The following is a 15,195-nucleotide window of genomic DNA, read 5'->3' as shown; positions in this document are numbered from 1 at the left end:
ATATTAAGGTAGCACCACCCCTGGAACAGAGGCAGCAGTGGGCCTAGAAGTCGCTCAGACACTTTAATCTTCTAGCTGTAGGCTGATGATAAAACTAAGACACCTTGTAGGCCAGGTCTTTAAGAAATGAACACCAAAGAGAAGCCCCTTGTAACTGTCCTGTGTGGAAGCTGCTGGATAATAGCTTATGAGAACTTTTGAAAATCAGGCCACTTATTTATGTGTCCAGCTGTGGATTTAAGAGCCTAAATTAAAGTCATCCATTTTTGAAAATCTTAAAATCTGATTCTGATGATGTTTACTTCCATATAAATTTTACACGGTGTGACAGAGATAAGAATAAGCCTTACAGTGTCTGCTTCCATCTTAGGAAATCAGATGAAAACTTACTGAAAGTCATCGGAAAGTACTTGGCATTTTTTCTTTCATACATGCACTGCATATGCTGCTTTAGTAAATGGATTCAGCTACAATAAAAAATATTCACATTCAGGGGATTGAAAAATCTTAATTCCTTAAACCTATTTTCCAGAAAAACCAGCAGCTGCACCAGCAGCTAAGAAAGCACCAGTGGATGGAAAGCTGTACTTTATCTCAGAGCCTCAGAATCTCAAAGTTATGGAAAGTAAGCTTGTTCTTCCAAAAATATGTCATCTTCTCTATTTGTTGTATTAGTTGTATGACGATATCTCCTGCTGTCTTACACATGTGAAAGATGAGCTGCTTGATTTTGTATTTTTCTATAGAGAGTGTTGCAACGTTTCTTGCTAAAGTTGGAGGTGATCCAATCCCAAATGTTAAATGGACCAAGGGAAAGTGGAGACAACTCAACCAGGGAGGTCGTATTTTCATCCAGCAGAGAGGAGACGAAGCCAAACTAGAAATAAAGGATGCAACAAAAACTGATTCTGGAATGTACAGATGTGTAGCTTTTAATGAACATGGTGAAATTGAGACCAGCGTTGAACTTCAAGTTGAAGAACGAAGAAAGGAAGAAGTAATTGAAGGAGATCTGAGAGCAAAACTGAAGAGGTAGGCATAAGAATCTTTTCTCGATCACTCTGTAGTCTCTACAGTGGGGGATGCAATTGTATCTCTGATCTAGAGGCAATTAATTAATATTTACAACATATTGAACAGATTGACACCATTTATATATAGGTCTTGATCCTACCAAGACTTATTCATATCAGTAGTCTTTCAGTCACTAAGAATCCCCTTGAAGTCATGAGTAGCGAGCACTTATGTGCCTAACAGTCGGATAAAGCCCCTCCAGCGCTAACCTGAAGGCTCCCTCTATGCCAAACGATTTTAAGCAGACTTGGTTACCCAAAGGATTCTCCTAGAAAGAAGAAATATTGTGCATGTTTTCTAATTATTCTCCTTACTTAAATAGTACTCCAACCAAAAAGAAAGAAGAGGAGGAAGAGAAGCCCATTGATATCATGGAACTTCTCAAAAATGTTGATCCCAAAGAATATGAGAAGTATGCTCGCATGTATGGAATTACAGATTTCCGTGGCCTCCTGCAAGCCTTTGAGCTGCTAAAGCAAAGCCAAGAAGAAGAAAGTCATAGATTGGTAAGACCTAGTCCAACTGTGGCATTGGGAATGTTAAGAATAACATGGTTTCTGGCAACAGGCTTGATATCCTAGCTGTGACATTGCTGTATTCATAAGAGATTCAGATTCCAATTCTATCTTGTCTCACTCTCCGAACTCCCAGCATGCTCAAGCACTGGGTGAGGCAGTGTTGCTACCAACAGTGACCCTTCTGTCCAAGTAAGTCCTGTCCCCATCTCTTTGCCCAGAGGATCTTGGTGACATGGAACCTCTAAGATGGGCTGGTGAGGAGGTTAAAGTAAGCTATGGGTTTGCAGAAGGATCAGTTAGAGAGACACACGACTCTCCAGATTTGTTATCAGGGAGGGAGGGACAGATATAAACACATGGATCCTAGCTATTTCCCAATAGTGTTACTTCATGTTAATTCATGTCATGTCTTTCCACAGGAAACTGAAATCACAGAGAGAGTTCGAAAAGGAGACCAGGAATTTGACGAACTTGTATCGTTTATTCATCAGAGAGTCACACAGACAGAGGTGACATGATGGCTTTGACTTGATAATCAAGTATTTAATCACATAATAGGAAGTGTGATCTTGGAATGAAGACTTAACCTTTTAAATTCATATTTTTCAGCCTATCACACTCATCAGGGATATTGAAAACCAGACCGTTTTAGCAGATGAGGAAGCTGTCTTTGAATGTGAAATTAAGATTAATTATCCAGAAATCAAACTCTCCTGGTACAAAGGAACTCAAAAATTGGATTCTAGTAACAAGTATGAAATAAAAATTAAAGGTGATCGGCACATACTCAGAATCAGGAACTGCCAACCTGCAGATCAGGGGAATTTCAGAGTTGTCTGTGGTCCACATATTGCAAGTGCAAAGCTAACTGTGATTGGTAAGTGTACATTTAAAGTTTCTATTTGAAAGTAATTTACACTCTTTAATTTAACACTCAGATATCTGCTAAAATATGTATTTTAACATGCTAACAGCACCTGCAGTTGAACGGAATCTTCACGATACTGCTTTCAAGGAAGGACGCACATGCACCCTGATTTGTCAGTTCTCTATCCCAAATGCCAAATCTCAGTGGTATAGAAATGGAAAAGCCATTAAGATAGGAGGAAGATACTCAACACAAGTCTCAGAGAAAATCCACAAACTAATCATCAAGGATGTTAGAACAGAAGACCAAGGACAGTATACCTGCAAGCTTCACAATATAGAAACAACTGCAGATCTAACCATAGAAGGTTTGTAAACAGATGGAAATCTCTATTTTATGGTTTCTTGAAAGAGTTTCTGGATGCTCAGTTAACAGAAGATGGACCTGATGGGAAATTCTGCTGATCCATTCCTTTGAAGGAGATACCACTGCCAGGATAACCTAATAATATTTTATCTGTATAATTAATATGACCCATTATTCTGAAACACTTAAATCTGAATTATGTTTATCCTCTTTATTCTCCTCTTTCTGAGATGTTTATATTTTCCTGAGATTTCAAACTTCCAATGTGCCTATACACCAAGCATTCTTTATCTTTTCTTAATTGCTTTAATGACTTCTCTTGAATACTTCTCACAATAATCGTGTTGTGGCAATACTCTTGTGTCTTCTTAACTTCACTCCTAAATGGAGCACTTCACAGGAGATAGAACGATGAATACACATTTCTTTGTATTTCTTTTTTCTTCATTTCCTTTTTCAATATCCTAGTAGGTTTCTGTTGTTTGTTTTACAGAATATTATATACATTAACTCCTCACTTATAGTCGCCCCATTAACGTTATTTCATTGTTACATTGCTGATCAATTAGGGAACATGCTCATTTAAAGTTGTGCAATGCTCCCTTATAATGTTGTTTGGCAGCCACCTGCTTTGTCCACTGCTTGCAGAAAGAGCAGCCCGTTGGAGCTAGCTGATGGGGGCTTGGAACCAGGGTGGACCAGCAGCCCCCCATCAGCTCCCGACTCCCCTAAATTCCCTGTGCAGCAGCCGCCCAGCAGACTGTCAATTGCAGACAGTTCAGCTGTCCCTCCCACCACTGCCCTGTGCTGCTCCTGCCCTCTGCCTTGGAGCTGCTCCCGGGAGCCTCCTGCTTGCTGTGCAGGGGGGGAGATGAGGGTGTCCCCCTCCCTCTGCTCCTGCCCCCCGCTTACCCCATCTCCATAGAGCAGTGGGGAACACGACAGGGCTCAGGACGGAGGGAGCTTGCTAGCAGCAGCTGCTGTCTCAACTTGTTGATCTACTTAAAAAGGCAATGTACTTAGAGTGGGGTCAGAGTACTTAAAGGGGCAATGCACATCTCTCTCACACACACAAGGGTGTGCGTCTGTGTCTCTGTCTCTGTCTGACATGCTGTCTCCCCTCCCTCCAATTGTGCTGCCTTGTAGAGTGTGAGGCTACATTAACAACAATGTGTTAACCCTTGAGGGCTCAGCCAACTGCTTGTTCATCATTTAGTAGTAAGGCATTCCCTGGGAAATATCCCACCCTCCTCCACCCTCTGACTTCACCATCTCAACCAAGCTTCACAATCATCATTGCTGTGTACAGTATTTAAATTGTTTGTTTAAAACTTATACTGTGTGTGTGTGTGTGTGTGTGTGCGCGTCTATATATATATATATATATATATATAGACAAAAGACTATATATATATATATATATATATATAGTCTTTTGTCTGGTGGAAAAAAATTCCCTGGAACCTAACCCCCACATTTATATTAATTCTTATGGGGAAACTGGGTTCTCTTAACATCGTTTTGCTTAAAGTCGCATTTTTCAGGAACATAACTACAACATTAAGCGAGGAGTTACTGTACAAACAAAGGTCTATTGCAACAAGAATAACTGATATATTTTTGTTTTGTTTCCAAACCAGCTGAGCCCATTCAGTTCACAAAGAGCATACAGAATATAGTGGTGAGTGAACACCAGTCTGCAACCTTTGAGTGTGAGGTTTCATTTGATGACGCAGTTGTGACATGGTACAAAGGCTCCATTGAACTGAGGGAGAGTCGTAAATACAGCTTTAGAAGTGAAGGTCGCTGTCATTATATGACTATCCACAATGTCACTGCACAAGATGAAGGTAACCTTAATGGGATGTTTCCATTGTCACTGTTTTTTCTCATTGTTTGTGTTTTTTAATGATCGACATGAGGTATATATCAAAATGCTTTCATATTCCAGGTGTGTATTCTGTAATTGCTCGTCTTGAACCAAGAGGTGAAGCAAGAAGCACTGCAGAGCTCTATCTGACAACCAAAGGTTAGTGCATGTAGTAAACAAGTTTGAGAGTGTAGCTATGTACAAGAGCTGAAATTGTGTGCTGGAGAGCGAAAACGTTCTAAATACAAATCTATTGTTCTTTTGCAGAAATGAAACTGGAAGTGAAGCCACCAGGTAAAGAAAAAATTGAGAACATATCTATAAATCATCTGGCACTGATTTAATTTTGTGTCCTCCTTTATTTTTTGCTTTTGAAACCCTTATTTCTGGATTTGGTTTTAGTACACCAAGGCTAATATGCTGAGAAGGAATTTCCAGATCTATAAAGGAGGATTTTTCCCATAGGCAGCAATTGTGAATGTTGTGATGATTCCACAATTAGTGAGGAATTTATGGGCCTGGGGTCCTCTTGCACATTATGGGAAGCCAACTTCCCCCCTTTCCTTGGGGCTGAGAGTGGACAGTTAATTGGGCATGGACTTCCAATGCAATATAGTGAAGATTAGGGAAGAGGTAAAAAAACAACCAATCAAAGAGACAAACAACATATCATAGACAAGGAAAGTGATCATTCTAATTATACTTAATAATCTTCCTTTCTGTGTATGTGTGGGGGGATATATCAGAGAGAGAGAACCGTCTAAATACTAGAATCTAATTTAAAAAAAAACACACCAGAATATAAGGATTTAGGGTGTGATGCAATTAAAATGGTAACAGAATTAGGTGTGTGTAACTTGGCTAAACTATGACTCAGGAGGAGGACATGATAATGATCCATATGTATTTCTATGATGTTAAATCAAAAGAGAAGGAAAAATTGCACAAGGTGGTCCAAGAGGATATAAACAGGTGTAATGGGTGAAACTGAAGAGAGGAGATATAGTCTGAATGTTTCCCAATGCTGAGGAGTAACAGCCTGTAGAACAGTTTCCTATGGGAAGAGGTGAAGGTCCCATCTCTTGAGTAGTTTAACATTATTCCTTAGAAAATACTGTGACCCAGTCCTAGGGATTAGACAGGTTCATCAGAATTTCTACTTTATACATTTCTATATATTTTGACTTTCCAGATGTTCCTGATGCCAGAGTTGCAGTTCCAATTGAAGCACCAACTGAAGGTAAGATGAATAACCAGATTTTTATAATGGGATTTCTCTTTAGATTCTAGGCAAAGGTGCAGTGGGAATTTTGGAGATTCAGGAACCTCAGAAAAAAATCTAGGATTGAGCAGTGTTCAAATTCACCCCTCTCTGTGCAAAGCTTGAATGATCAGGGTTTTCTGGGGGAGGCAGTGGCACTGTTGCTTCTGGTGCTGGGTGTGCAATAGCACCCACTGATTGTCAGGGTAGACTGGTCAAGTAAGTATGAGCGAGGGAATGGTCCCACCATCATGGGGAACTTTCCTGGCTTTTGCACTACCCTGGGGGAATCAGACAGAGAAAAGATGTGTCCTTGCTCTAACTCCCTTTGCCCAGATGCCTGCCTGACCTCGAGGACTCCTCTTCCACTCTCCTGTGCAGCAGTCCTCATAACCCCAATAAGGCAGGGTCACTTAGGACAGGAGTCTGGGTGTCCCCACTCCAGGGTACTCTCTCTACACTGGCCACTTCCCTGACCCACTGATCGCTACTTTAAGTTTAAACCAAATACAACTTATTAAACAGCAACGTTAAAAAAATGGGGGGGGGGGAAAGGTTAAAGGAACAAGGGGCCCCCCCTTTGGGGATAGGGAATACCACAAACAGCAGTTTCAGCTACTTAAGAAAAGTTCACAGCCTATTCTTCACATGCCCCAGTCCTCCTGCCCAGGATCTGGCTGTGCTATGGTGATACAGTGGGTAAAACACCTACTCAGATGGAAGCTACACGCTCTCTAACTATAGGTGGCAGGACCCTTCTCCACAGCATTGGCCCTCCTGTGGTTCAGGGCCCCGTTTCCCTCCCCCCTTGAGTCCAGCCTCCAAGGCCCTCTTGCCTGGTGACGTCTCCCTCCACTGGGCCTTCGCTGCCTAGGGTCCCCACCTCCCTCTCCCCAGCTGCTCACCACTCTTGGCTGCGGTATTACTTGTAGCACAGAAGGCATCCACTCCCCGGCTCTGGCCCTGCAGCTCCCTGAAGTAGCTCAGGCCTGGCTCACTGTCGGCGTGGCTGGTCTCCACTGCTCCAGCTCCCCAGCTCTGGGCTGCTCCAGTTCCCCAACTCTGGCTACCCTGTCTCAGTGCTGCTGCTCTGCCTCCCAGACCAGCTCTGGCTGCTGCTGCTGCTCCTCTTCCAGCCTAGCTCTGCCTTCTCTGTCTCTGGACTCCTGCTCTTTCCCCAGCTCCACTCTGGCTGCTGCTTTCTCCTTAGCTCTGCCCCTGCCCTACTTTCACTCAGGCAGCTCCAGCTCACATGGAAGATGAGCCCCATGCTCTAGACTCCCTCATTGACCTGCCTACCCTGTCAATTCGCAGACTTAGAGCATTGGCCTTGGGGACTGTCAGTCTCAGGATCCTGATTTCTCTTTGGCCCTTCCCCCTTTTCCTGATATTGGGAGAGGGCCAACAAAAAAAAAAAACCTGCACTAAGTTTCAGAAGGAGGCCAACAGCCCCCTTACATTATGATGGATTTGCAGTTCCCACCCATGAAAAGTACTATGACTGCTCTTGACTGCTCCAACCCCAACCACAAGTTACTTTTGATTTTTTAATTGTAGTACAGTCATTTTATATGCCTGCATGCAAAGCATATTAGGGATTTTTTTTACATATTATTAAGAATGTAGCATTGAAATATTTGTAATAAAATATATTCATCATTTTTCTAAGATATTCCTATTCCTGTTTTGCTGCCTTTTGCTGTTCCACCACCAGAAGAGAAGAAAGGTAAAAGCTTATAGATTTAAAACTGGAAATGTTGTCAAACAGAATGCACTATGTTAAATCCAGCTTCTTTCCTGTAGCTGTTAAATGCAAATATATATATAAATATATTTTCAGAGACCAAGAAAGTTCTTGTAAAGAAAGTCTCCAAAAAGGTGGTTTCAAAAGCTCCTGAAGAAATTGCTCCACCTAAAGGTAAAATGGATTTTTACATTATTTTTTAAGAGGTATTTTTAAGAAAGTAATTTTATTTAATGTGGAATGATAAGAGGTTTTTGTGTTTGACTTTTTTATTTTAAAGTTATAAATATGCATATTTAAAGCCCAAATTCTCATTCATTAGGATATTTCAAAAATATGTTCTGGAACACTGATTATCGAGGCAGAAGTAATTTCTCACATGATCCTAGTTAAAGGTTGTAACCTAGTGATACAAGATAAAGATTGAAAAAATGAGCATTAACTAGCATACAAGAATCTAAGTTCTGAAGATAAAAATAATAAAAACATAGTAAAAAGACAAGCAAAACAAAGACAAAAGCTACTCTGTAAACATGTGACTGTTCTCTTATAGTGTCATTTTATGAAATTGTGGGATGCAGCTTTAAAAAGATGTAGAGAACACTGTAGCTTCTTGCTTAGTCAACCCAAAGGCCTTGATCTTCTAGATTATATCAGTTAGAATCAGTAGTCTTTTCAGTGTTTTTCTCATCATGCTAGCATATATCTAAAAAACATTGCTATCAGCAGCTTTGATTAGGCATATGTAAAAACCGCTCTTTAAATTAATTTTATGTGAATATTATTATTACTTTATTTTACTTTATTTTATTTCATTTTATTTTATTTTGTTAAACTTTGTCAGGAATAAAAACATCTTGGGTAAAATAATGTATTCTCAAGATGCTAGTTATTTATTTCTATCTAGAAAAAATGAGTATGTAGACAGTATGCAACCTGTAAAAAAAACTCCCAATGGGATTCCATCCTTTGACATCAGTGGGCTTATGACAATGCACTAAGGACTTCAGTGGGGGTTGGATTGGGCCTTAAATGCAGAATTTAGGAAAGGTGCTAATTTCTTCATGCTCCATTTCTGCTTTTTCTGAGGGTAATATTAGAACTGATCCTGTGACATTTTAAATTAATGAGAGTTTTGCACTTGACTTCAATGGGTGAGAAAATCTGGGACAGTGTGCCTACCATCCAGAGGTTGGTCAAGGATATATACCGCTTCAATATGCATCTATATCTGCCTTTATAGTGTGACTATGTGTGCATATGTGTGCATATCAAGGAGAGATTAGAATGCTAAACATAACATTTCTAAAGTTTCAGAGGTTGTAAAGAAACCAGCATCCTGGCCCCAGCCCCCAAAATAACAGGATATTATTTCAACAAAAGAAGTTGTATAAAACATGTATACTGAGAAAATAATCCATTGTGGAGGAATAGGCCACTCAGTTTTCCTACCCTGTGATAATCTGCATCAGAAGAATACAGCTTCATTCTTAATTTTTCTTTCATTCATCTTAACTTCATTAGACAGATTTCACCCTGGTACCAGCATGTGCTGATGATACTAATTTGAATTTTTTTTTCTTTTCCAACTTTCTCTTGCTGTTGATATATAATGAACTCAATGTGGTGGTCTTCCAGTGAACAAATATGATAAAATTGCCATTGAAATATGGGTCCTATAACCCAAAATAATAATATCATACTTATATATTGAGGTGATAGCTCTGACTTAGCTAACCTATTGGTAAATTGAATAACTGTGTCTGCATGAGACAAACCAAGTTTGGATAATATCAAGAGTAGCAAAAAACAATAAAACGGCAATCTAATACTACTGTGTAAAATGTTTAATATGCTACTTGAATTCCATAAATAGGTATATTTCTTAAATTATATACATCCATTATGCCTTGCAAACTCCATATTTTAATATGAGCAATCTTTTAAAGTTCCCAAAGTGCCAAGGAAGCCACAAGAGATCGAAGTGACTTCTGTAGCTAGAAAGGAAGAAGTTCATGAAAAGGAGGAAATATATGAAGAAAGAGAAGAGGTCTATGAACAAAAAGAAGAAATTTATGAAGAACAAAAAGAACCTTATGAAGAATGGGAAGAAGATTATGGAGGAGAACAGGAATATTATGAAAGGGAAGAAGGTTATGAAGAAGGGGAAGAGGAATGGGAAACTTATGAAGAAAAACATGTTTATCATGAAGAAGGTATATTAGAATTTCTTGATTTTATTAATCTTTTTTCCTCTTTTTTTCCCCTTCACTTTCTCCATCTCTCTACTCTCTTGGCCATGCTCAGTATAATTCATTTGGTTTGGGATGTATAAAAATGTTACTGCCGAATACAATGGAATATAAATATTGAAATTACAATTAGTATTTTGTGCCATTTTCTTGACCTGTTATCTTCTAATTACCTATTAAAGAGGCCGTGATGTACAAGAGCTAACATTTCAGCAGCCACCAGGATTTTCTAAGGACAAACAGAACTTTTTTTTCCTTTTGGGACCCTTTCATAACAAGGATACATGGGGTTTCCAGTGTGTATACATGTGTATACAGTGTGTATACAGCGTCACATGCTGCAGTGGGGTGGGGCAGGTCTTCTTCACCCCCCGCTTCTACTCTCTATGGAACTGAACCTGCACTGCTGATTTAATGGAAGTTTTGCCATTAACTTCAATGAAAGCAAGATCAGGCACCAAGCAGCTTGTGGCTGCCTGTATAAAAGGAGAAGTGAGCATATAGGGAAGGAAGACTCAAGCCCACCCACTGTACATCTACATTTATCTTTGTCAGGGATCTAAAGTCAGCTGTAATGTATTTCCATTTATCCAGGTGCATTACAGCTGCAGTCTGTGAGACCTATCCCAACTAGTCTTGTAGTATAAGGTTTAGAGTAGCTTTCCAGGATTTTGAGTTTGACAGTAGCAGTTATTCCTTATTTAATCTATATTGTTTCTTTATGTATTTTTCCCCTGTGTTCAGAAGTAAGCCCTGATCTCTCTTTATTTTCTCCCCAATTGGTACATTTTGAGATTTTCTATTGCAGTACTTTGGGGAATATTGTGATATCAATCTGTACGTAGAACTTCCCAAATAAAGTACAGGGGAGTTATGATTGCAAATCAGTGGCAAATCATGGCCCCTCATCGAGCAGGGCTAGGATGATATGGACACAGCTCAAGGTGACACATTATAGTGTGATTATTAATTTGTGGAGTTTGAAGTTTGGGAGCTTTTCAAATGCACCATGAACTAGCCATAGTTTAGACAGTTACATGTTTTTAATTATTTGAGAGGATTTCCCCTGCATTTCCCCCAGACAAGGCTGATCTGGGTGGAATGTTCCACAAATCTTTCTGGAGCGTTAAGAGTCATATATGTCAAGAGCATGCCTCCCAATTATTTCAGTGGGAGAAGTGCGTATGTAGCCGAGACATAATTTTGTCCTAAAGTCAATGGGTTAGCAACAAAACCGGAAATGAACAGAATCCCCCATGACAACTGTTGAATGTTCACAATTGTGTGTTTTATTTGTGAAATATTATATCATCACCTAATGTTGGCCTGTCCCACCCTGAGGTAAGGTGTACTTCTTCAGGGTGTGTATTTCCTCTTCATTAAATGAGATGCTGTTTTTAGCAAAGTGATTGGAGTTCCTCAGAAGCCCATGCCTGAGCATATAACACCAGCAATTACAGCTGAAAAGAAAGAAGCGACCATACATAAAAGTACAGGACTGAGACATATCTGTATAACTAGAGTCATGGTTACATTGAGCAAGTTTCAGATCTTTCTCATGCTGATGTAAATCTAGACAGTGGGATCCTCCCCCAGATCACTGCATGCCTATCTTCCCCCTCCGGCAGAATGCATAAGGTCAGGGTGCTCAGGAAGACTAGGGTCTTCCCTGTGCAATAAAATAGAGACTGGGAGGGTTGAGGGATACTGCAGAGATTCTTGGGCAAACATCATTCAGGCAAAGGTTTTGTTATCTTCCTTCCCCCCCCTCCACCCATGCACCAGTCCTCAAACAGCTGTGGCCAGGTGAAGTCCTTGGTAGAACAATGGAGCTGCACTACTAGGAAGTGGTAGTCACCAGGTCCTTCATAAGGATCCCCCTGGCTCTCAGTGGGTCCCTGGAGATCCACCAGGTTTGGGAGCAAGCTGTATGGCTCATTCCACAGGGGTCACCATCACCAGTGAACCATATGAGTGGATGTGCAAGAGGGAATCGTGGCAAAGATTAAAACATATCAAAGTTGCATTAAATGCTACAGCTCCCAGCTCTGACCAGTTTTTATCTGAGTGATCGTTTGCCAGGTTGTCTAAATGTTGTGAAATGTCTTTTAATCACCTGCAGTTGTTAGGAAACCTGTAGCTGAAGAAGTTGAGGTAACCACTCAAAGGCTTGAGGAGGAAGAAGTCAGACTGCCTAAAGGTACTGCTACCTACTGCATGATTTTAACACCACTATGACATGAAAGTAGTTGGAATATTGCCACTTTATGTGTTTTCAGAAACAAATGTACTTCAGTTAACATAGATCTGACCAATTTTCAATCTTTGAGACAATGATGGTAACAACCATTGCCCAGCTATAGTGAAAGGAAGATAAATGCAGCAGTTTCTGAGAAATATATGAGCCTGTAGAGCTAACACCTAATACTTGAGGGCAGGGAGTGCTGATAAACTACATTTGGAGAGGAGTATCTCCTTCACCCTTACCCACTCATGTCTGACCTCCAATTCTCCATACTGGTTTATCAACCAGGGTATCTTCACCAATTGTTTGGGCTTATGGATACATATGCATCCCAGCTTCTTGCTGATTGGGCCCCTCCAGTTCAGCATTTTCTATTCTATAATGGGAGTGACTCGCCTGGATTCTGAGTGGTAGCCATTCATAGATTCATAGATATTTAGGTCAGAAGGGACCATTATGATCATCTAGTCTGACCTCCTGCACAACGCAGGCCACAGAATTTTACCCACCACTCCTACAAAAAAAAACCCTCACACCTATATCTGTGCTATTGAAGTCCTCAAATTGTAGTTTAAAGACTTCAAGGAGCAGAGAATCCTCCAGCAAGTGTTAGTCTATATCAGAAAAAACAACTAGGCATCCTTGTGGCACCTTAGAGACTAACAAATTTATTTGGGCATAAGCTTTTGTGGATGATGAAGTGGGTTCTAGCCCACAAAAGCTTATGCCCAAATAAATTTTAGTCTCTAAGGTGTCACAAGGACTCCTTGTTGTTTTCACCTGGATTCTAAAACTCAACAGAATGAGGAGGTCATGAACATCCATGCAGCAGTGGTCACAAATTTCATAACCCCCTAATAAGATATGGACTGTGGTAGGGGATCTAAAGAAACATCCACTGTCCTTATATCATTTTGTGCTGTCCCATGCAAGCTTAGCACAGCTGCAGGACTGGATCATAGTACATTTGTCTTGTCTGTTACATTTTCAAAGTATGCTGCAAACATTAACTAACTGTAATATTAATTTGGTATTCTCACTACATACGGGACTCACAATTCATATTTCTAAAGTGCCAGCAGTTCACAAGAAGGTTCCGCCACCAAAACCTACCCGGGTGCCAGTTGAGGAGGAGGAAGTTATGAGAAAGAAAGGTACAGATCTTGACCTCTCAATTACTTATTCCGTTCTTTCCAGCACATGTATCATTGTGCTGCCTGTGGATATATATGTGTCTAGTATTTGTGTCAATTTCACATTGCCCTGCAGTGACCACTCTCATTGTTTAATTAGTAGTATGTAACATGCATACTTTCATGTTTAATTTGTTCTGTTACAGAGTAGCATAGAATTTGGTTTTGTGTTGAATGGTTTCTGTGGGTAGCTTTCAAATGTTTAAATTCTGTACATGGTATTGCAGTGTGATGTGGCTCTTCCTTCATGTATTCTGCTTGCTGGCTTATATCTAAAGATGAATGGTCTTAGCATCCTGCAGTTTCTTTGGGAAGGCAACTTCTATGTGCTCCTTCTGTGTAATATTTTTAAAAGGCTACATGCTCTTTTGTTTTAAAGAGCTTTTTGCACTGTCTATCTCGTTGACCTCTAATACATACTAAATTCATGTTTATTACTTTCATGTTTACTATTTTAGCACATACATACTAAGTCTCTAATTCTGTGCTTTAAGACTTAAATGTACAATAGACTTACTGATTTGATAAAGACTGATACATTGTCTACCACAAATATGGGTTCAGAAAAACACTGCTAAAATGAAATCCTATTTTTAAAGTACCGACAGTAGAAATGTGGACTATTTCAGAAGAAAAGATGTCTGTTTCTGTTCAAGCAGAAGAAGAATATTCTTATGTTACAGGTATGTACAAAATGAAAAAGTTGTAAACCCAAATGAAAACATTTCAATCTTACTAGTTTCTTTTTATCGACTTTTTTTGACAAATTATGTATTTTAAACACATTGTACATTTATGTTTCATATTACATTGCTTCTTTGTTGTTGTTGTGTTCCATTGCTTTGATATTCTTTGAGAGAAAAACTTTGAATACGACATGACAACATTATTAAAATGATTTTATTTAAAGAGCCAAAAGTACATGAGAGAACTGTCATAGAAGAAAGAGTACATGTTGAAATTCCTGAAGCTCCCCCAGCTAAAGGTAGATTTTTAAAATCTTATATATTTATTAACCTTTAATTCTTAATTATTAAAAATATAATCCTATTCATTATGAGTACTCTTCACCTCTTCAGATTATGCTCCAAATTTCTGAATGTGCTTATATATATGTTTTAGACAGTTTGCATACACATACAGTATTCTTAAAATAACTTCAGAACTACTATGAACATTACCATTTAATATCCCTACATTTAATATCTTTAAAGTTCCTGAGGCACGTAAGAGAAAAGAAGAAAAAATACCTGTTGCTGTTCCCCAAAAGGTGGAGGCTCCTCCAGTTAAAGGTAAATAAAATCTGTGCCCCGGTGTTCAGGTGTCTATCCTCTCACCACAGGTTAGAATGCCAGACTTGCTCAGATTTCTTCAACTAATGGCTACATCCTCAGAAGTTATGTGCTCTCATACAAGTACACAAACATGAGTCTCTCTCTCAAGCTAAGCCATATTCTTAACTGTTTAAATGATAAGTAGTTCGTATGTTCTTTGATATGCAAAAAATATATAATGTATGTTTAATAACATAGATAAACTTTTTTGATTCCTTTAGTATTTGTATATGTACATGTTGAAACTTGTCTTCAGTGTTTTACTAAATAATTTAGTGACCTCCTAAATGTTCACAACTCTGTATCTTTAAAGTGCCTGAGGTGCCAAAGAAAACTGTCCCAGAAAAGAAGGAACCGGTTCCTGTCCCTAAAAAAGTAGAAGCTCCACCAGCTAAAGGTACTCCAGCTATCATGAGAAAAGCAAGATCTTTTTGTTTTTTGTTATCTTATTTTTGTTGTTGTCTTAAATA

At 39.3% G+C, this 15,195-nt stretch overlaps 1 protein-coding gene across 1 annotated transcript in view; it reads left to right on the top strand.

The window, feature by feature from the left end:
- TTN (titin) overlaps positions 1 to 15,195 on the top strand; it is a 309,138-nt gene that overhangs the window by 128,409 nt on the left and 165,534 nt on the right. Inside the window, exons 103-116 of the mRNA XM_043525559.1 lie at positions 2,567 to 2,827; positions 4,467 to 4,676; positions 4,778 to 4,855; positions 4,964 to 4,990; positions 5,889 to 5,936; positions 7,627 to 7,683; positions 7,798 to 7,875; positions 9,651 to 9,917; positions 12,076 to 12,153; positions 13,272 to 13,352; positions 13,991 to 14,074; positions 14,302 to 14,376; positions 14,606 to 14,683; positions 15,039 to 15,122. Of these exons, the coding sequence (XP_043381494.1) occupies positions 2,567 to 2,827; positions 4,467 to 4,676; positions 4,778 to 4,855; positions 4,964 to 4,990; positions 5,889 to 5,936; positions 7,627 to 7,683; positions 7,798 to 7,875; positions 9,651 to 9,917; positions 12,076 to 12,153; positions 13,272 to 13,352; positions 13,991 to 14,074; positions 14,302 to 14,376; positions 14,606 to 14,683; positions 15,039 to 15,122 (1,506 nt within the window). The remainder of the gene's footprint in view (positions 1 to 2,566; positions 2,828 to 4,466; positions 4,677 to 4,777; positions 4,856 to 4,963; positions 4,991 to 5,888; positions 5,937 to 7,626; positions 7,684 to 7,797; positions 7,876 to 9,650; positions 9,918 to 12,075; positions 12,154 to 13,271; positions 13,353 to 13,990; positions 14,075 to 14,301; positions 14,377 to 14,605; positions 14,684 to 15,038; positions 15,123 to 15,195) is intronic.

Source organism: Chelonia mydas, chromosome 11 (genome assembly GCF_015237465.2).
Source record: "Chelonia mydas isolate rCheMyd1 chromosome 11, rCheMyd1.pri.v2, whole genome shotgun sequence".
Lineage (NCBI taxonomy): Eukaryota > Metazoa > Chordata > Testudines > Cheloniidae > Chelonia > Chelonia mydas.
This window is presented reverse-complemented; position numbering and strand designations above follow the sequence as displayed.